Source organism: Sinohyriopsis cumingii, chromosome 2, assembly GCF_028554795.1.
Source record: "Sinohyriopsis cumingii isolate HCF-2022 chromosome 2, ASM2855479v2, whole genome shotgun sequence".
In the NCBI taxonomy this organism is placed as follows: domain Eukaryota; kingdom Metazoa; phylum Mollusca; class Bivalvia; order Unionida; family Unionidae; genus Sinohyriopsis; species Sinohyriopsis cumingii.
Genome location: NC_142962.1, coordinates 136,752,717 through 136,776,859, shown reverse-complemented (window position 1 = coordinate 136,776,859; position 24,143 = coordinate 136,752,717). Strand labels below are relative to the sequence as shown.

At 34.4% G+C, this 24,143-nt stretch overlaps 1 protein-coding gene across 2 annotated transcripts in view; it reads left to right on the top strand.

The window, feature by feature from the left end:
* Positions 1-24,143, top strand: part of LOC149805910 (protocadherin Fat 4-like) — a 274,413-nt gene that overhangs the window by 138,037 nt on the left and 112,233 nt on the right. For both annotated transcript variants that reach the window (XM_089950674.1, XM_089950675.1), the window contains exons 32-36: positions 1,871-2,062; positions 5,118-5,264; positions 8,595-8,777; positions 16,718-16,849; positions 23,580-23,765. In XM_089950674.1, the coding sequence (XP_089806800.1) occupies positions 1,871-2,062; positions 5,118-5,264; positions 8,595-8,777; positions 16,718-16,849; positions 23,580-23,765 (840 nt within the window). The remainder of the gene's footprint in view (positions 1-1,870; positions 2,063-5,117; positions 5,265-8,594; positions 8,778-16,717; positions 16,850-23,579; positions 23,766-24,143) is intronic.

Here is a 24,143-nt window from a genome sequence, read left to right as displayed (position 1 = left end):
AAATAAAATATTTAACACAACAGTACAAATGATTCTGCTTGAAGATCATACAGTATGAATGAGTGATTTCTATATAAACAATTATAAAACTCTCACATGACCAGGTCACAGTTAGTATTTTCTGTAAATGCTAATAAATAACATGGTAAACATAATGTCCTTAACTCAGACCAAGATGAAGATCCTAATATTTAACCCACCCCTTTTATAATAATATTAACTGTGTATTATTTGTTTACAAAAACATCATCAGACACTGTCTCTAGTGAGGAACACAGTGAACTTGATTTTGGACAAGGTTAAGTTTAAAATACAACTAAACACACAATGATGGAGAAAAAAACTAAAAAAATAATACAAATTAAATATACAATACAGTTGAAAATGTTTTATCAAAACAATAACGAAAACATGAATACTCCATACATAAAAAAACAGTAAAATTAAGACATATTTGTCAAGCAGCATCTTGATGGAACACCTTGTATTGGCTTGCTTTGGCAGTATCTTACTTGGCAAAATGAATAGTGAGCTTGTCCTGATTAGTAATGACAAATTCCAAGTAACACTGCAAGCACTTCAATTGGGGAATCAAACATGCTGCTTTCCTATCCATGGCAAAAGAAATCAGATAGATACCCTGGGACCTGCCTGAATCTATGTGAGATGCCCATTGGGCATGTCAAAGAACGTGTTATCTGATTTGTTTAAAAGCAACTGACCATATGCAGCATTTTATTTTGAAGTTCATAACATGCATCTCTAAATTATATTGTATTCATCTCTATGATGGGACTCCATTTGTTGGTCATTGCACTATATTAAGATTGTCTTCCTAATTTTGTTACATGCTATAAACTTTGTGTACATAGCAACCATGTGACTGATGACTGGTGAACAGTACTATTTATGTTCATGATATTTCATTGATTACTTATAATTAGAGCTTACTTGTCCTGAATAAATGATAATGAGCTGTCCTTTCTTACTCTGACTTGTTACTGCATCACTAGTTAATATATCGAACAGTATCCAGACACATAATGGACAAATTAAGTTAAGTTATGTGATTGTGAATTTTAACACACCTACAATAAAAAATATTGCAGTTTCAACACTGGCTTAAACTAACCTATAATAAAAAGTATAACCCTTGTCAAGCTAGTGGTGTTTTAGTTGGGCCAATGATTTGTTTCAAGCCATATGCCATGAGCCTGTGTCCAATCTAGATTCTTTGGACAGTATGTTCAGTTCTTTCAAGTCGAGATTTTTAATCATGGAGGTTATTATCAAGAAATATAAATATTTATCTTTTCATCAGACTGAACACTTGGGATTTTGGAGAGTTTACAAGTGATTCACTATTTGTTCTTGTTCTTTTGTGAGATTACAAGTAATTATAAATGTTATTTAAGTCAACCTTACACAGGATTATGGATTACTTTGTAAAATAAAAAGCAGGTGGGGAGGACTTCTACAATAGAAAGAGAAACTATAAGAATTGTCTTAAAAAAGTCTTGAGTAAACAGCATTTCTAAGTTAATAAAAGTCCCTTGTTTCCATTTGGTCCTTCATCATTAATGGAGATGACAAAATGTGTGTGTACTCAACAGCATACAATACACATTTAAAATACAATAATGTATTTCTATATTTATCAGGATTTCATTTGACTGTTGCTGGAATAGCAATAACAAAAATGTCAAATGTCCTTCCTAAAAGCAGGTCTACAGGTCTAAATGCAGGCTACATTTTCATAATGAAATCTAAATGAACGGCTATTAAGGGGATGGCACTCTTGGTATTTTGTAAATTTTTCCCACATAATTTGAGACAGTACTATAGCTAAACAAATTGTTTTTTCTTACAGCTGACATTCCAAGCATATGATCTTGGAACTCCTTCTTTGACGGGCACACAGACTTTTACATTGACAGTTAATGTATACAGAAACACTCGTCCTGCATTCAGCCCTAGTATATACAGTGTAAGTGTGGATGAAACTAGGAATGTGAACTCAACTATTTTGATGCTGTTTGCTACTGACAGTGATACAGTCGATGTAAGTGAATTTTACACATTTATAACTTTTATCTAACTTTACTTTTTATTGGTCACTTAATTTTCTTTTAGATTTAGTATGTGGGCATATGTTGCAATTTTAACTTAGATTGAATCACTAAGGATAAGTTTAAAGATTACCAGAGTATAAGGCCAAGTGAGATTATGGTATGGGCCTGCATCCTGTTTGTGTTGTCTGTTGTCATTGCCATTTTCAAATTCTTCTCAAACATTGCTGTTCCAATTGCAACCAAAACCTGGCAGGGAGCATCCTGGCATGAAGGCCTTTCAAAGTTGTACTTGGCAGGAAGCATCCTGGCATGATGGCCTTTCAAAGGTGTACACATGATTGCCATCTGGCTTGCAATATAGCAGCAGCTCACACTAAAATTAGAAAAAGAAACTTTAAACAGCTACCTTTCAAACACATTTTGACAGGGTTAACCACATTTGACAGCAGGCATTCTGGCATAAAGGCCTTTGAAATGTTGATGAATGATGCTAACTTAGCACCTAGCTTTCATTACTAGAAGACTAGAAGACAAATTTCCAAAAATATTTTTCTCAATAACCACTTTTCAGAAAGTGACCAAATTTGACATAAATCATCCAGGCATGATAAACATTTCCATTTTTGTTCAAATGATTATATTGGACAGAATTTGCCAGAAGGCACTCTTGATGGAAATCCTTTCCACTTTGTTAAAATCATTCTATTGGAAACCTTTCCATGTCACTCTGTTATCAAACATGGTCTGCTTGCTAAAAATGAAAACGTTTTTAAATGCTATCTTCTCAAACAGCTTGATAAAGTTTGTGAATTTTTAACAACCTCCTGGCATGAAGACCTTTTCTATTTGTACATATGATGTTGATCTGCTATCAGTTATGACTGCCAAGACTATAGGTTAAAAAAAACATAAATAATGCTTGTTTTTGACTGGTGAAAAACGCTGACCAGATGAGACAAAATGTTAATTTTGGTTTGAAGATCTTTTCAGTTGTGTATAAATTATATTGATCTGTCATTAAGTTAGTCACTATTATCAAGAATATAATTTTGTATATTGACCTTTTCTCAAATCTCACTAAACAGAGTTTCACCACATTTTACAGAAGGCGTCCACCTATGAAGACCTTTTTAATTTATACAAATGAAACTAATTTGCCATTAGATATGAAGATATGGCTACTGCTTCTAAAAAGAGAAAACCTGTAAATGACTTTTTCTCAAAACCTCAAAAACTGCTGTTCTAAATTGGACTAAATTTGATGGAAGGTATTCTGGGTTGAAGGTCATTCAAAGTTGTACAAATCCTATTGATACCATCAAATATATCTACTGTTAATTAAAGAGATATCCCTTTAAATAACGTCTTAGTAAGTACTGAACACATTTGAAACATATCTGATAGAAAGCATCGTGAGAAAAGGCATTTCAGGTTCTACATATACTACTGGTATACAATCAAATTTACCTGCATTTTTAATAAACATAATAATTAAAAAAAATGACTTCTCAAACACTGCTCATGAAGGCCTTCAGTTATGTACAAATCATGATGATCCACCACTAGGTATGGTAGTGTTCCTGAGAATAGAAAGTGACTTTTTTCCAAAACTGACTAAGAGAAAATGACCAAATTTAGCAGAAAGCATCCTGGTATAAGGCCTTTTTAAGTTGCATGTGTGATGTTAATTTGTTTTCCAATATGGCTGCCATGGCTAAATAATATCAAGACAATTCATGGTCAGAAAGCAAACTCCCATTTTATTTGGAATGTATGTCAATGTCAGCCAAGAGAGAAATCTCAGACCTACTTGGGTTTCTTGTTCATATTTAAACCCTAAACATAATTAACATTTCAACACATGTGATACATGAACATAGATGTATGTCGGTATTAACATCTTAATTACATTTCTAGGCTTAAAAATATCTACATGTTACATTATTATTTATATTTTTCATATTTATTCTGATTATTTTTTGTATTCTTCTTCTTCTTCTTAGTAGTACTACAGGTGCCTCTACTAGTAGTAGTAGTAGTAGTAGTAGACAAAACTATGTGATCCTGCCTGTCCATGCATGTGTGCATTTGTGTCACACAGTTTTTCTTGCACTGCTCAGTATATAGACACTTCTAACTTTCGTATATAATTAGGGGGTGTCTGTAGAAATACACAGCAGTTTTAGAATTTTAATGTGGTGTCACATTTGCCCTTGTGTCTGCTTTTACCTTACCCTCAGGGACTTGACCCAAGTGGCATGTAATTTATTTTTGGGGTGGGTGGGCAAAGTGGGCAAGTATGGGGATAGGAGATATGTGTTTCATAAATATTGTAGTCATTATTATTATTAATACTAATTTTATAATTTTAAAAATTATTATTAATATTATTATTATTTATGTATCTTGCATTAAATGACCAGTTCAAAGCAACACATACAGTGAAGGGCCTATGATATGTTCAAAAGTCTGTTTTTACTATACTGAGTTAGAAGACTTTATATGCCCCACCTCCATTTATCTAGTCATTCAGTTCACTGCATCCTTGGGCATTTTGTAATTATGTTTTGCATTTAGGCATTTTGTAATTATATTTTGCATTTAGGCATTTTGTAATTAGGTTTTGCATTTAGGCATTTTGTAATTATGTTTTGCATTTAGGCATTTTATAATTAACATTTTGCATTTTGGCATTTTGTAATTACATTTTGCATTTAGGCATTTTGTAATTGTGTTTTGCATTTAGGCATTTTGTAATTATGTTTTGCCTTCAGGCATTTTGTAATTACATTTTGCATTTAGGCATTTTGTAATTTTGTTTTGCATTTAGGCATTATGTAATTATGTTTTGCATTTAGGCATTTTGTAACTACATTTTGCATTTAGGGCATTTTGTAGCGCATTTATGCTTCAGGAATACTTTTTTTACTTACTAGCCACAGAGAATGTTGACTTCTTTTTATGTAGCCTCCTGACACCTATGTGGTATGATTAATGTAAATTTCACTGAATAATGCATGGCATTTTCCTGTCTGATATTGACAGTACCCAGGTGGATTGTTTGGTCAGCTAAGCTACAGAATTGCTAGCCCTGCTTCTGCCATGCCGTACTTCATGGTTGTGGTAGATAATGGCCAGGCTGTCCTCAAAGTTGGCTCCGTTCTTGTAAATGCACCACTAGATCGATATTTGGTGAGTATGATGCTGATGATGCTATTTCTGATAAAATTCTTCTGCTAAAACAGAATGATGGTAAGTAGTAAAATCTCAGTAAATTTATATGACCTGATTAGATTAAGTTGCATTTATTATTAATTATCCACTCATCTGTGATATCAAATATATTAGCACTCAGACAGAAAGGATCATGATATGAATATTAATGAGAATCACATCCATACATTAAAGTTATAAAATCAGCACTGAATCCAGTAAAATGCAATACTGAATATAAGCATCATTTTTCATTTGTTTCAATTGTTTCTGATGGCCTATGTGGTTCAAGCATTCACCTCAGATGCAGGAGGTTAGTGTAAGAAGTTGTCAGCCTGGTGTCAGGATAATGTGACTGGGTGGAACATGATGCTACATGTCTGAGGCATGATGCCCCAGTGCTAGATATCACTATAAACTGCCACACTGCAGACATCATAGTGGTATGACTGAAACTTTTTTAAAGTTATGTTAAATTTTTTTCCAAAAAACAATCAATTTCATGAATTATTTTAATACCTAGCTTTATATAATGGTTCGTAGACTGGTCTTAATATTTACCTACTGAGTAAGCTACAGGTACATTATAACAAATATGATTAAATGAGGGCATTAATGTTGACAGAAATTGGCAGGTTCTGGGGTGTAGTCTGTTAACAGCACTTTATAGACATTGATGGCTTTATCATGCAAGGAAGTGGAAGCTAAGTGCCTTTCCAATCACACATCAAGACAGCCTGCCAGGGCTATGGCTTGGGAAGGTATCACACCTGTGACCTTTAGATTACGAATCCAATGCTCTACTAACTGAGCAGCCATGTTGCCTTCATCACCACCCCAACCCCCCCCTCGAGAAAATGAAATTCTGGACCCCAAAGTCATAAAGGGTTGGCATGTGTCTCGTGTAAATTGAATTTAGAAAGATTATTTATGGCATTTTTCATAAGGTCTTCATTCAGCTGCAAATAATATAAGCTATACAAACCTTAATGGGCAATAGCAATGAGACTTATGCGCATAAATTGTAGGTCATACTGCCTTATCTGATGTTGCTGTTATGAGATGATTGTGTTGTCCTGTGTATCATGCACATATACATTCACATTGCTGTTTGACTAAAAGCATCCATGACAAGAGAGAGGGAGAGAATATATGTGCATGCAGACAAATGTGGTGGTGACAGTCCTTTTGGAACACTCTTTCATAATTTGCCAGGGTTCAGTTGCTGCATTTTTAATGTCTTACACATACTTTTAATTTTATCAGATTTTTTTTTTTTAACTAGATTTGTACATGTATGTTGCCTATGATAATGTTTGAGTGTTCAATCACGCAGACTGAAACTTTGTCGGTACTGAGCATCACTTGCAGCCATAGTTGCTGCACTATTTAAGATTAAACAATAAATTAATAGACTGATTGCCAGACTAAAATTGGATATAAATCATATTTATCCTTGAGCATGCAGGTCCTTTTATCAAAAAGACCAGATGCTGAACAGTTTGATGTCATGTCTGATGGTGCGTGCCCATGCATGTGTGAATGTTAATATATTCTTCTTCTGAATGGATTCCCAATCAATTGAACATTGAACAACTGTAAGAATTTTTGTCAGCTAATACAATTAATATAATTGATTCTTTTTAGTTCTATACATCAGAGCAAGAACTTTTTTCAACCTATTTGAGAATCAGATTTTTGGATGATGTATATAATCAGTTATGCGATAGTAATGATGTTGATGAAATAATGGTGGGGTGAGGGGTGGATGGACCATGACAAATGAATTTGTAATAATTTGTCAACAGTTTTATTTTTACTTTCTCTTCATTCTCGTGTCCAATATCATAGAAAATAAACAAACTGGTGCCTGTCGACTCATCCTCTTCACGATGAGTATATCGAAATCAGAAACAGAAGTGTGTCATGTGTCGTATGACTTACAGCTAATATATTTTCTCCCTTAAAATCATAAAAGACATATCTATATTTTTTAATAATTGATCTTGTCTTGGATTTGAGTTGCTTCTGCCCATACAGGCATGTGTGACTAATTAATGTTTGTTAAGCGGGCTAGATAATTTTTCAACCAGTGATGTCAAATTAACATGACCATCCATCACTGTAATGTGTGTAAAGTGCACTACTAAGTGCAAGCTACAATCATACTTCAAGTCATGCTGTATAGTTATAAATTTGCCTATAATCTGTAATTTAGAATTTTGTGCACAACATGTACTTTCCATGTTTGAAAATAATGAAACATGCACGACCAATATGAGCAATCGATTTTTGTTGAGTCCAGTTAAATAATTGCTTGGTTAAGATTTTGAACGGATACCAAAGGATCAAATTTGATTAAGAAATAGATTTATCAAGTCGAGTTTGCAAGCTAAATTGAAAACTCTAGTATACAAGGCATTGGTTAGTAGCCCGTAAAAGGGCTTTTATGTAAGCTGGCAGAAGATCTTATTGCGCTCTTTCTTCATCATGCATTCTTCTACTGGCCATGGTTCTTCATTTATCTGCTCTGGGGATCCTTCCCACTCGTGCAGTTCGGTAAGTTGTTCTACCACTTCTATCAGACTTGATAAGTGGTGTTCTCCATAGGCTGTTCTGTAGAATGTGCTTAGAATGCAATTCCTGAAATGCCACTGCTGTGGTCTTAGTTTGCATGTTTTCAGGAATCTCCAAGCAATGTACTTTGATGATGTTTTTGTGGCTTTCTTTAGATTTTACATTGCCTTCTCCACTCCCATGTCCAAAAGTTGTTGTTTATCGGGGTTGCTTTCTTCCTCTTTTTCCCCCTCAGGTTTTTCTTTTATTTTCTGTTCTAGTGAGTCTTGAATAGGGGCAGCATCAGCGTCATGCAGTTCTGAGATTATTGTTGAACAGTCAGATTATTTTTGTGCATTAATTTTCAGGACTTTTGAAAACTGGACCAAACATTTCAAATTTTTGCCAATAGTAATTAAGTATTACTGGAGAACTCCAAAATTATATAAATAAAATTGGCACATTTTTCCAAAATGAACACAAAGATTCTCAGTTAAGGTACCTATTATAATGCTTTTTGTTCTGTTTATACCACTGACATAACACTCCTAAAGAGGTCACTTTTTTCAGTTAATTGTGTGACAATATTGTTTAAAGGGAAAAAATTGTTTTCTTTCCAACTGACCCAAAGAAGTTTGTTATTGTAAACAACAAAAATTATTATAGACTTTCATGCTGTTTTCAGCACTCATGCATTGTTGATAATGTAGTACAAGACAGCCGATACCTGGAAAATATTTCTTTATCTTGCAGCTGCTCGTGCAGGTCACTGATGGTGGTGGTTTAAGTGATTATGCAGAGATTACTGTTGACATAAGACGAAACCTCAATGCCCCACAGTTCACACAAACATCTTATTTAGTGAATATCACAGAAGATCTATCAGCAGGTAGTGATATAAACATCACCGTCTTGGCCAGAGATGCAGACTTGAGAGTAAGTTACAGGTTCTTTTTCATGTGGCCAATTGTGACATTAGCTTTTCTTTTGTTCAGCTGTTTCTGTGTCCACTGTTTTATGTCCATAACATAATTTATGGAATGAACAAATAGTTTTTCGTTTCTACATGTGTGGCTAAAGTTTTTCTTTGGACAAGGGTTATGTACCCATATGTAAGACATAATTTTGTGATATTATTTTCACTTTTTGGGCACACGTTTAAAGGTATACTTTATTAGACAAAGGGGAGACAAGCTGCTGAGTTTTACCATATTATTAATCACCTTTTTTAAAATAATTACATAGAAGATTGGTCACTGTTTTTACCACTCCAGAACCTCATCTGTAGCAGATTTAGGTCGAGCTTGAAGTAGAAGTGAGCAGCGTATACACCTAGAAATTAAATTAGGTGACTGTCATTTAAGCAGAAGGACCTTTGTATTGAATATTATATAATCAAGGCCACATAAAGTTTCCTTCTAAGGAGGATGATTGCATATCTGTAAGATGATTAAATTTATAAAAATCTTATTTCATGTCAGATGCTGAAGTTTGATGAAAGCTGATAACTGTATGGTACTAAACAAGATCTCAGAGATAACTAGATACTAGGAATTAATTTATTTCTTTGAAGTTGGATTTTCTTCCATTTAAGAAATGCAAAACATGATTATTTGATTTGTTGGAACAGTGTTCAGGTGTGATTTATTTTTGAAGGCATTTCAGGAAACAATTAGCTATAAGCAATGCCCAGGAAAATTAAATTTAAGAACTCCTGGTTGTCAGAGTTTTACTTTGTGAAGCACACCAGCTGTTGCGGGGTGGGGGATTTGATTTAAGTCTTTTGCACATGATGCAAACAACATCTGTCAAAATAGGAGCACCTCCTGTATGTAGCATGTTCGATACATTCGATACTCTTAACTGGACATTGAGTTCAGTTCTTTATGTTATTATTCATTAACTTAATCCTATTAAAATGCTGTTAATTGACCTTTGCTTTTCAGGATCATTTTAACCATTGAGCAATGAAATGGATTGCTTAAAGCCAATAATAAGCTCATACTTGTGTTGGCACATTTGATTTTTGTTGGTAATGCATTAACATCCGTAATGGCACATTTGATTTCTGTTGGTAATGCGTTAACACCCGTAATGGAAAGTGGCATTTATTGCTGCCGTATTACCTGTAAAACCCCATTAAATTTGAACATATTATTACCCTCTTCCCCCAATGAAATGGTTAGTCCCAGATGTGATGTATATTCATTTTTCTATAAAGACAAGCAGGTCTCATGATCGGATTGCATCAGATACAATGTTAACGTTATGGTCATCCAGAACAACTCAATTCTGACCATGATTCGCTCAGAGAATCCAGCAGAGAAGCTTGACTATCCAGTGTTTTGTGTATGTATTGATGAACTTGCATTACCTTCAAATACCATAGTAGGGTATTGAGAACAACAAGGACTGAATCTAATCAAGCCTGTATTTCACCATCCAGTGGATTTTAAGGACAGAAACTTGGTGTATAGTTTTTATTTAATGTCAGTGAGTTCGTCAGTATGTGCTCAATTATGGGACACCAGAGCTGTCATAAGATCATAAATTTTATTATATGATGTACAAAGCTATTTATACGATGTGCTTTTGTCCTTATAAGATGTGCAAACATCGTTATATTTGGTGCTTTCATTCTTATATGATGTGCAAACTTCTTCATATGCAGTGCCTTTGTCCTTAATTCACATGAAAACTTCTTTGTATGCAGTAGTTTCATCCATATATGATGTGCAAACTTCTTTATAAGTGGTGCTTTCATCTTTATATAATGTGCAAACTTCTTTATATGATGTACTTTTGTCCTTATATTATTTGCAAACTTCTTCATATGTGGTGCTGTTATCTTTATATTGTGTGGTAAAACAGAAAAATCTTATATTCGGTCAAAACATCCTTATATTCAGTGCAGACTTCTTTTTGATGATGAGCAAAGACAAACTTCCACAGCTGCACCAAGAAACCTAAAGGGAATATATGGTCTTACTACATTAATTTTTGTAGTGACTACAGTGAAATAAAATGGCAGACTCTATGTCTAATGTTCTCAAACAAGTGAAGTTAGCTTCTTACATTGGGATATTTGAAGAACAGAAAATCTCGCCTGATATTGTGTGCAAGATTTATAAGGATCTGACATGCTACTTGTGCAAAAGAATGTTCAGGAATTCAATATAACACTATTTGTTCATTTTAAGTCCTAAGTGTTGAAACCATCTCTGACATTCTTCAGCAATAACAAGATTTTCAAACCAGCTACTGTGGGAGTCAAATTGACACCATGTGGATTAAAAAAAAAACAAATCATTATTTAGGGAAAAAAGACATTATAAGTAGCCTTTTGTGAAAGCACAATATCAGTACGAGTTATGAAGGAGAAGTTGCCATGACAACATTTTCAAGATAGCCATTGCATTAGTCATATCGGAAGTCTGTTCAACACCATTTGATTTTACAACCATCAACACATCAAAAAAGAAATCTTTCAGTAAAACCCCCTACTGGTATGATAATTCATTGAGGAGTAGTGATGAGATTTTCAAGATGGTGACTATCGTGGCCATATTGAATAGCAATATATTTATTTAGGAACAACTAGAGATATCGTAAAAGTCCTTCATTGTAAACCCCATATTGACATGACAATTAGTTCACAAGATTTCAAGATGACTGCTGTGGTAGCCATATTAAAAGTTGGAGTGACACTATTTTCATTTATGACCAACTAGACCATAGAATGAACGTGTGTGTGTGTGTGTATAAAGTTTCATGATAATCCTCCAAATTAGCTTACAGTAAGTGGTGATAACAAATATACTAATAGACAGACAAATATACTAATAGACAGACAAATATACTAATAGACAGACAACATGCCATACTAAAAGCTCTTCTGTTCTTTAATAAGTTGAAGTTAAGAAAGGAAAGTATGCATATACAATAAAGCTTTGGACAGAAATAAGCCATTTTTCTCAATTAAAGGTTTTGAAAATATGCATTATCAGTATTCATTTATAAGTTTGATTGCATTTCAGCAGCAAGATGACATTGCATATTATATATATATATATATATATATATATATATATATATATATATATATATATATATATATATATATATATATATATATATATATATATATATATATATATATATATATAAAATCACAGGCCTTGACATTAATGGTAGTCTGCTAGTCCAAGACTATTACATTTTCTGTCTGACTAGTGATTTACATAATCTCAATAGTTCAATGGCTAGTTAATCTTCACACCTGTCTGACAGTGGGTTGTGTGAAGGACAAGTGAAAGTTCAGCAGGACAAGTAAATTGCTCACTCTACTAGTCCTTTATGGCTGCTAAAAAGAAATGTATTTTCAAATCTAGTCCTGTAGGTTGCTCATTTCAAATGAATTTTATGAATACAATTTTTTTAAAAGATGTGACATTTTTATGCCATTTTCTGAACTTTCATTCCAAGTGAGCACAAATTAACATTCTGTTTATCATATGTAAACAATCATTGCATTATTTCAAATAGAAGCTAAAATATTGATGGTCAATAACTGAACAGAAGAGAAAAAAATACCTCCAGCACTATTACCAGCCACATTCTCAGAAACACCTTAGAGATGAGAACAGATTGAAATGCAAAGTATAGTACTACAGTAGTCCTCCTCTTATAAGGCCACCCCTAATGCAGCAGGGAAGTGGCCTTATAATGCGGGTGGCCTTTCTAGAGGGGGATGACAAATGCGAATAGTAAATACAAATGAAAAAAGTCACAAGTACATTTAATTTTAAATATTTAATATTTTAATTAAAAAATCACATGCATGATGTGAAATAAATGTAAAACAAACTTTGTCATCATTTGCAAAAGAATGCTATGAATAACCATTGATACAGTTTTAAAACTGTCTTTATAATTATGTTACAGTTCACATCACGTCAGTTTGTTGGTATCAGTCTAAAAAACAAACCAGTCTCATCACATTAAAAATATCCTTGCTGTCATATCCCCTGCATATATCATTTAGTCTTTTGTTCCAATCTTCGACAACTTCATTATTAACATCAGCTGATTCGCCACTAATGACAGAACACTTGATATTGTGTTGCACTTGAAATCTGTGCAACCATCCGTTACTTGCGGTAAAGTCGTCATATCCCAGTTCAACTGACAAAATTTGTGCTTTTTCTTGTCTTTCAAATCAGGATACAAACGTCTCCTGGCTCAAACAATCTTCCTTTCTCCGTCCATTTCACCTTTCCACTTCTGCAGAATTGTTTCATTATCTTTCACGATATTGTTTATCTGAGTCTTCCCGACGTTAGTTTTCTGCAAGGATCCTCTACGACCCACCCCCCATCAGTTGAATTACTTTCATGTTCTCCTCTAAACTGAGAATTTTTATTTTCCTCAATGACATGTTGATCTTTTTGCAGTAAGTTAGTCATGTTGCCAACTACAATACTGATAAAACAATTTTGTATGCGTCTAAACAAATTGCCGTGTGTTTTTAAAGGAAGTGATCTTGTCAAGTGATTCGTTAGTCGCAGTCTGGTACCCTATTTGTTTTTATACATTTCTTGAAACTGGGGAGAGAAGCCAAAACGGCTTCGATATGTACCATTAACATCACGCAGATTTGACCTCGCGGCCGCTAGGATTCGTAATTTTGACAATTATTGTCAGTAGTAATAGCCACTGATTACCAAAGTGAACAAGCTCAACATCTTACTAAGGGAAGCCATAAAGGCTATTAAACCATTTTCCTGCTGACTTTGGTATTGCACATCGATACTGCCACTTCTCAGCTGTTACTACTGTTCAATAATTGTATTCTTAACAATTATCAGAGTGACTAAACTGGACATCTTATGATAACGCAGGAGTAAGGCTAATTGGATTACATGTACGTACCCTTTTGTATGGATTAAAATTTGAGTCTTTATCGATTTTTATGGAATAAATATGGCTTCTCGTGAGGCATAAATGATATAATATTAACATTAGTGGTAAATGTACTTTACTGACAACACTTCTTTCAGTAACGAAAACCTGACATCGGGAAACAGAAAACGGATTACTTCACACACGTTATGAATACAATACTGGTTCTGGATACATATTCAAATAAAATGCAGCCGCTTGTGAGGGGTAAGTTTTATGATTTTGCACTAATATGCTGGCTGCTGGTCGCGTTAGCCAGGTGGCCTTTCGCGAGGGGTACTTTTGAACACAAACTCGTCGGTGCCAACGGATTCTGGCCGTAAGGAGTGGGTGGCCGCTGGTCAGGGGGGCCGTTCAAGAGGGGGCTACTGTATACCATTACCATGTAATAAATATTTTGTGCTGCTGCAATAAACATGGGTGCATAATCATTATATGTGTTTTTGTATTGTAGTTTTTATATATAGTGATACATATGATTTGTGCATATGCATGCCAAGTAATAAAGTATGTTGTTGAAATAACCTCTGTTTGAAAGATGAATTTCTTCTGCATTGTGAATACAAATAAATGTACTGTGAATCACACTGTTCTTTTAGTAGCTTCTCAAGTTTGATAGAATTCCTTCTTACCATGTTTATATTTATACAAAAATTACATTTGTGGGCATGCCTAAATTGTAACCCTGAGTCTCTTCACTCAACAATGAAACAGCAAAGAGGAAAACAATTATCTTCTAAGCTCTAAAATCGTTACCTCTTTCTATCACTCCCTGGAAATCACAAATTCAAGAGACATTGTACTTATATGTTGCCACTAAAGAAATTTTAAATGATTATACCATTAAACATTTGGAAACTTCCAATAGTTAGGGTTCGGACTTCCAAACAGGGTATATGAGGAAGCTTGCCAGTAGTGTCCCATGGGTTCGTAGTTCTTACCTGGGTTTACCCAGGTTGTTCTTCCACCAGTCATACTGGCTGCCATGTATAGACTTGTGTGCTGACAAATTGTGTTAAACTCACAACAACTTCCAAACCAATAACCATGATATGCTGGGCTTCTTGGTTCAGGAAATTAGTAGAAGCCCTGATATAAATGTGACATTGCATATCACGGTGATATTAAATGTTACCTTCCCATCAGGTTGGAATCGTTTAGAGAAGGGATTTCTTTTCTTAAAATAAAAGAAACAAACAAGACATATTTATACAAATCTGAGTCCAGCCCCAGTTATATCCAAGTCGACTTCCACCCTGATCAAAATCATAACTGTGTAGTTTATGTTAAATCCTGAACCACTGTCTTTGCTCATCAACATAAAGAAGCTTGCAAACCATATGAAGATAAAAGTACTGCATATAAAGAAATTTGCACATCGTATAAGGACAAAAGCACTCCATATAAAGAAGTATAAGTATGAAAGTACATCATATAAAGAAGTTTGTACATTATAAAAAGATGAAAGCAACACATTTAAAGAAGTTTGCACATCATATTAGGACAAATGTACTGCGTATAAAGAGGATTGTACATCATATAATAAAAATTATCATCTTACAACAGCTCTATACTTAATGATTGCACATATGTGTATGGTGAAGTTGTTTACAATACTAAGTCTACCAGCTATGTTTTTTTTTCTTTGTACATATATTAAATGATTTGAACAAGTTTTTTTTTCAGATTTGAATTTTCAATCGTTTTCTATAGGCTTAATAAATAGTTAACTTATTCTCAGTTGGAAGACATTGCATTTTTGGTCATGCAGATTGACTCCCCTTGGGACCTCAAAACACAATTTTTGAATCTCACCCCACCCCCAATACTGTCTAGGAACATTTTATTGCAAAGTACCATGTAAAACTGATGATCATGTAAGATATTAATTGATTTATTTGGTTAGCTAGTTTTATCCTGTGGTTTCTATTATGAGTTAAAGACAGCTATATATGTGAGTAAAAGACAGTTATATATATATGTGAGTTAAAGACAGCTATATATGTGAGTTAAAGACAGCTATATATATGTGTGAATTAAAGACAGCTATATGTGTGAATCAAAGACAGCTATATATGAGAGTTAAAGACAGATATATATATGAGTTAAAGACAGCTATATATGTGAGTTAAAGACAGATATATATATGTGTGAGTTAGAGACAGCTATATATGTGAGTTAAAGACAGCTATATATGTGAGTTAAAGACAGCTATATATATATGTGAATTAAAGACAGCTATATATGTGTGAATCAAAGACAGCTATATATGAGAGTTAAAGACATATATATGTGAGTTAAAGACAGCTATATATGTGAGCTAAAGACAGCTATATATGTGAGTTAAAGACAGATATATATGTGAGTTAGAGACAGCTCTATATGTGTTAAAGACATATGTGAGTTAAAGACAGCTATATATATATGTGAATTAAAGACAGCTATATATGTGAGTTAAAGACAGCTATATATGTGAGTTAAAGACATATATATGTGAGTTAGAGACAGCTGTATATGTGTTAAAGACATATATTTATGAGTTAAAGACAGCTATATATGTGAGTAAAGACAGATATATATGTGAGTTAAAAAAAAGCTAATTTTTACTGTTTTCATTGATGCAAATTTCAACAATGCCTAAGCACACCAGTGTGGGGAATTATACAGAACAAAATTTACAACAATGCTACGTGTATATCATACTTTATTTTAAAAAAATAGATATATCTTTTCAAGCATTATCGGTATTTTGATTCTGGCAGGTAAGATGTACTTGTGCACTATTTGACTTTCCACTTTTCCATTTTGCTGCATGGCATCTTCAACAAACTGTGTTGTTTATAAGATAAGATAAGAATTCTTTATTTCAGACTACAAAGTCCATATGTGTTATCTATACATGTATCTGTTTTCAGGATGAAGTTACTTATCAGCTGATCAAAGACAACAGAGGAGCAGCATCTCTGAACTTCTTCTACATAGAAAGAAACACTGGAAATATCTTTTTGAGAAGACCACTCACTGGAGTCAACACAACTGAGTTCGAGGTTTGTTTCCATATAAATTAAGCTTAATATGCATCATTAGTACTGTCACAGATGAAAGCATGTATAAATCCTGCCATGTGCAAGCATACATTGTAACAAACTGGGATTTCTAAAGCCATAACACATAATACATCATTCCTATTTTCCATGTATGTGATATCTTTATATAATCTTCTGTTTTTTATACTTAATCAGTGAAAGTTTTCTCAATGACATACACACATTCTTTGCATTGGACTAATCCACATTCAAATATTAACGTTCCTCCATTAAAAGCTAATTATACAATAATGTCAACATTTGAACAAGGTAGGAAAGGATGTGTCTGCTGATGGTTCAAGGTAAAAAAGCAAAGTATAAAAAAAATATGGTATGGGGGTGTCAACTCAAGTTAGACCATTTCTTCGTCAAAATATGTTACCCATAATGCAATAGGAGAACTGCTGCTATATTCCAGGTTAAAATATTTTAAAAGTTATCTGCTCACCTCAATGGCAGTTAGGCAGAGTGATCTCCCCTTGATACCAGGATAGGTGCCATATCCCATGAAATCATCAGTTACTACTTCCACTCATGTTGGGTAGCATGCTCTCTGCAGACAAGAGAGACCTCGCAAGATCCATACAAGTGGTTTGGAAGTGTCATCTTTGAAGAGAAGTATACTCCATCTATAAATTTCCAAATTTTGTTTTCTTCCTATTGCAGATGACAAAGTTTTCTAACTTTTCATGTTATTATTTTGCTGTATTCATACAGTTCGGTGCCTTTGGTACATACCTGCATGGGTTACGATGGCATTCCCTGACATTGCTATAACCATATTAGTACATGCAAGTCTTTTGCGTGATATAGAAAACTCATTGCTGTATAATTTCCTCTGATGCAGGAAACGTACAGTTAAGTTTCTGTATTATATTGTTTTAGCGTCCAGCTCAAAGTTGTATATGTGACACTTTACTGATTTTACCTGTATAGAATGTTATTTGGCGTTTCCTACAGGTAACACTGTCTCATAATGGATATTGTAGCTTTTGCAGTTGTCCACTTTGAATTTCAAAAGAATAAGTGGGAGCATGTTTATAAAATGGTCCACTTCGTAACATAGAGGTCCAACATACTGTGGCTGATGTAACAGCAGATATAAACTTACAACAGGTGGAACGAAATGCAATGCTTTTTACCTCTACCTTTCTTAAAGACCATCAGAGGCCAAGCTATGATCACAACCTTCATCATCTAATTTCTTGTTTAATGGACCATTGTGGAGACTGTGCCATAGTGTGGACTTGCAAGAGGTGTAACTTCATGACCCAATTACTCCGCTTGGAGAAGATATGTGATTTGCCCACAACAGGCTACAAAACAGCAGGATAGTTATATTTTGGAGTAAGATATGATTTCACGTGTTACCCTCATTCTCCTTGTCAGTAGGAAACCTTTGACCTCATACCCTTTGAAGAACTCGGTCGACTAGGTCTGGAATCAATGTTCAAATAGAAATAATCTTTACCACAGGAACGAGAACTGAATGGTACATTCTTTGTCTACAGGGAACAATCCATCAGCTAGAGAATTCTTTTGCCTGCCATGCAGCAGTGAACAACATATCCCTTGATAACTTTCTTGGGCTCCCATAACAATAATACTGTGGTCCAAATGGAGGCTGCAACTTCGACTATTGTACTAACTTTAAAAGTCTGCATGATATGAAGTTGTCGAAGGCAGGGAAATCACCCTGGATTTTCATTGTGGATACCTCTGCAAGTACAACCTCCAGCAATTACTAATGCAATGGGACTTACAAAAATGGAAATAACAGCTGCCTTGCTTGGCACTCAGCATCAAGAGGTTAGTGTTAGGACTGTTCAGCCTGGTGTCAGGATAATGTGACTGGGTGGGACATCATGCTACATGTCTGCGGTATGATGCCCCAGTGCTCGACATCACTATAAACTGTCACACTGCAGACATTTTAGCGATATGACTGAAAAATTGTTAAAGCTACATTAAAAATCCAAATCACACACACACACACACACACTAATGCAATGGATGTCTGGAGGAGTGCATCTCCTACCATTTTGGGATGCTATAGAAGTGTGGCTCCATTAGGATCAAAGATTGCATATCAGAATCCTCCAGATAAAAACCATGTTTGGAAGATTTACTTTGGCGGCTGGAAAACTTACCAGGTAATGGAATTCTTATTCTGTCAGACATATCCACTGTGGTCACTTATCTCATGCAGCAAAGCAGAAGAAAGTATTCAGACCTTTGTATTCTTGTCCTGGATTTTCTAAAGTGGTATCATCAATGGCAAGCCCAAGTTTAAGTTTGACATATCCTAGACAACCTAATATATTAATGGCAGACTACTTGTCATGCACAAAGGAACTAATACATCAGAATGGTCTCTTCATCCTTCAGTTTTCACTCAGTAGATATTCGGTGGTATCGACCTATGATAGACCTATTGGCAACAAATTGGAATGCCAAAATTACAACCTGGATAATCGATGTTCGTTCTATATATTGGAATGACCAAATGAATACACTTCTCCAATACCCCAGGTTCTGAAGGTGATACAAGAATCAAAAGATTTAAGTCTCCTCATCCTGATTACTCATTCAATTGGAAATCTTCTATCAACCTCATTGATATCACATCTCCAGGAATCAAGATACTCCCTCATCTGAGTTTAAGCAGCCACATTGACAATTGTTTCTTCTCAACCAAGAGTTACTAAACCTGCTCATTTGGATCTTATTAAATGTGCCATTAAGAACAAACAGTTCTGACAACAAGTGATGGAGAATCCCTTTATGAGATGGCAATCCATGTTCGACACGAACGAAGGCAATGGAGTATAATCTCAGTGGAGAGCACAAGAGCATTTATACCAATGTAGGAATCCATACCTTAATAGCTAACTTCCTGTGACTTTTCGGTGAGAAACAGTTACTGTATTTTCTGGCCTATAGGTCAATGCAGAGTATAGTCGAAACCACTAATTTTGTAAATTTCCACCTTTTGTCAATATGTAAGTCGATTCGGAATATAAGACGAGGCAAGGTCAATAACTTGGCTTTGTATTTTACACTAGTAACTTCCAGTTTCATGAATATTAATGGTATCACTGTCTGATATTCCATATTACTGGCAATCATGAAATTGCATCATCAATGCTAACATGCTTGTGATTTTACTCCTGTACATGGCACTGCTATATTCCGTTATCAATTGACACAGCTGAATAAACAGTCCATGCTTGTTTTAATTATGATATCCATTGCAACAAGAGCCACATGGCTGTGCATGCTTTGTACATGTTAATTAAAGGTCTAAAGCTTTAACCTGATTATTCCAGTTGAAACCAGTCTTGAGTGCAAGATTCAACAGATGAGATAAACTAAGTGAGGCTAACAATAGGGAAATGAGGCTATCCATAGGGAAATCAGAATTGTGAAGAAATTTAAGAGACAGAAAACAGAAAAGTTAGAAATGAAAAATAAATAAAAATACATTTTATTATACTTTAACATATCTATGAAATGCTGTATCTGATTTACACAAATGAACAGTTTTATATTATTTAACATGTCAATTATAAAATTTTTTCAGGAACAAACAATATGCTTTGAATTAGTACAGTATACTAGAGTATAGACCGTAAGTGTGCTATGTGGCCCGGTGAATTTTGTTACCGGTAATTGTTTTCTTTTATTTCATGTTTGAGAAATAGAAAATACATGCAGAATGCAAACTAAATAATGACAAAACTTATAAGTATAAACACAGTCATATTAGTTTAAAACAATTTATTGATATAGTAATTTAACAAGAATTTCTACTTCTGTGTGACCTGTTTTCGATTATGCCGATTATAGAGCAATTTTAATAGCATACCAGGTACCATAATCCATATACAAGTCGATGCAGTTTCAATGACATAATCCATATATAAGTCGATTCGGAATATAAGACAAAGACCTGACTTTCAAGTAAAAAATTATTGGCTTATAGGCTTGAAAATATGGTAGTACCAATCACAATTAAACCTACTGTTCTACATTCATGGGCACACTGTCTTATTGTGGAAGAGAGGATATCAGACAAACCATAGAGCTATCCGATCTTCTTTTCATTTTGGAGTTCACCTGGCCAATTACAATATATTCTTGTGCAAGTGGAATTTATCATGGGTATTTACCTCGAGAAACTAAACACCATTTAAACTGCTCTCAAGGACCTAATTACATGACCTCTCATACAAGTATTGCCTCCTCACTGCTTTTGGTAATTGGAAAGTATAATCAACAAATGTATTTCCTATTGGTGGACCCACCTACATGCAGTTCCGACAAGGTGTATTAGTATTACTCTTGAATCATCATGCTTTCATTGCCAAGAACAGGCTAACGTTCAATGGGAAGCAGATACTGGTAATAATTCTCTTCCAGACACTTCATCTCAAGGTCATCTACAGGACCCAGGGTAAGTTCTGAAGTGGTATTAAGGAAGACCGAGCTGTTGCGTTTAGGGAGATTACACCACATTTTGCCTACAAAAGAGGGGAAGGATGATATATTAACAAGGACACATTCATCTTGAAAATGGGACATCTTTTGAACATATTGAGCTAAACCCACACCAATGAATTTGCCACAAATATTGACTCACAATGTTAGGACAGTACCCAAAGACATTGCATATGAGTGAAATTGTTTTCTAACTGTAATTATCCATGTCATAGGATGGAGATCTGGTACACTTCTCCAGTCTTATTAGAGATTCTTCATCCTCAAAGGCCCATTTTGATGGGGAGGAACCTTTACCCATGGCGCAATAGGTTACCTTTCTGGGTTATTCAACAGCGTCATAAAGATGTGGCTTCACAGTTTCTGCTGGATTTATGGGAGGGAAAATATTTCCCTTTTAAAGCTACTTCCCAGCATATGGAGTCTATTTCCAGTTGGGTTTTCTAGAAGCTGTATTACCATCCACTTGCCATGGAGATGGTCTCTCCAGTGCATGGGGATGTATCTCCCTCTGCTTCTTACCTATTCTCATAAGGTATTATGAATGGGTAACATATTTGAAGAAAAAACCAAATTGTTCTGGTAAAATATATTTCAATGATAATTCTTACCCAATCATAATACACATACACTCTCATTTTCTCCCTGCATTTACATGCATATAGACAGCGTGCCTTCCACTCTAGTAGTAATTGATGATTACAAGGAATTTTGTGCCAGTCTTGGTGTGTCAAGGGGAAATCACTCTATCTAACTGCCACCTAGGTGGGCAGATAACTTTTAGCCTTCAACTTTAACATTTTAATCTGGGAGGGCTCGATTTGCACGGTAGTAGTAGTTCTTCTAAGGTATGACGATTGCATAAGAATTATCCAAGAAACATGGTACAAGAAAATATTGTTTGTGAGGAATGTGAAGTTTGTTTCTCAATATTAATTTTATGATCATGGAATTTTTAGGAAGGTTGTGTTGATAATTCACATCAAATATATTTCTTTTCTTGATGATCTTCTGGGTTCTGACGTATATAAAAGATAAATCGTTTCATAAAGAATCTTCCATTTTTATGATATTGATATCGAATCTTTGCAATATATTCATCTTTATTTGAATGGTATGAATATCTTCTAGCTAATTAGCTGCTAAAAATCTGAATTAAAGGAGCATCGGAGATTGCAAGTTGCATGGTGATATAACAAGAAGAATAACAAGCAAAATCAAGGCTTTCTAACCTTACACAAGTTAAAATCAATTAAATCAGCTTGAGAACATTGCAGATTGGTTTATCTCAGTATTGTGGTGTGGGTAGACAGAATTTAATCTAATTGCTAATATAACTATGATTACATTGTCTCAACTGATATTTGATGAATGGAGGTAGGGGTACATACAGTAGTAATATATGTAATTCTGAATACCATATGTACTTGCTTATAAGTCAAGTCAAACTGAAAACAACAAAGATTATAATCTGCCATAGCATAATGCGCATGCAGAAGATCAGGATCCATGTTGTTTGTTCTCTCGATTACTCCTATCAAACTGCACAGGCCCAGATGTGCCAGTGCATGGTGCGATGGCAGATCAGGATGTATGCAGTTTGCAGTTGTACTAGAATTATAAGCGAGTATGCAGGGTATGTCTTGCAACTGTTACATATGATGTATACATTGCAGAGTCCTTTCTTAATAACTAACGGAAAGTATGCTAGCTTTTAACATATGTTATATGTCCTGTCTGATGGAGAGTGAATCGTGGGTCTGGCAGATACTTCCAATGATGCTGAATCAGAAGAAGCAAGTGCTTTCTAGGCTTATTTCTATCTGTATTCAAAGGAAGAAGATAATAATGCTAACTGGATGGATGACTTGTCTCCAACAAAACGTGTCCATTAATTAGAAAACTAATTAGATGTTTTCAAAAACAATTCCTATGAAAATAAGTGGTAAAAGTCATAGTCGCCAATTTGTACTGAAACCCATGAAGATAGATGGAATTGTATTGAAACCCATGAAGATAGACGGAATTGTATTGAAACACATGAAGATAGATGGAATTGTATTGAAACCCATGAAGATAGATGGAATTGTATTGAAACCCATGAAGATAGATGGAATTGTATTGAAACTCATGAAGATAGATAGAACTTGAACAGCTTAGTTTGCTATTAATTGTTTTAAACTCATTCCAGTTTACTGTGCGTGCCACTGATAGTGGCCAACCTCCAAAGGAAGCTGATGTAACTGTGACTATCAGAATTGCCCATTTACCTGTACCAGTGTTTATGCAGCCATTCAGCACCACCATCGGGGAGGATGTGGCTAACAATACTTTTGTCATCAGTGTAAATGCTACATTACAAGGAACTACACCTGGTGTAAGTTATATATTATAGTAGTAATTATAATTATAATTTTCTTTTAAATAATTTTCTAAATTTGCTTAATAGTCTATACATGTAATTACCACTATAACAATGAAATATCTGGGATATAATTTGCGCTTACATAAATTTACATAAAACAACAGATGTCGTTATGGCTCATCGATTTCTAGATCAATACAAATATTTTTCAGCATCTGCAACAACTTGAAATAAACTAGTTGAAACATAATACATTTAAAGGGTTAATTCCTGTAGAAACAGCCATGTAAAGTTTTGCAAACACAACGGTTTTTGTGTTTTATTTGTTTGTCTTGTCTTTGTTTTGTACTTGTCTTTGAAAAAGACTCATTGAGAGACAAAAGCACTTAG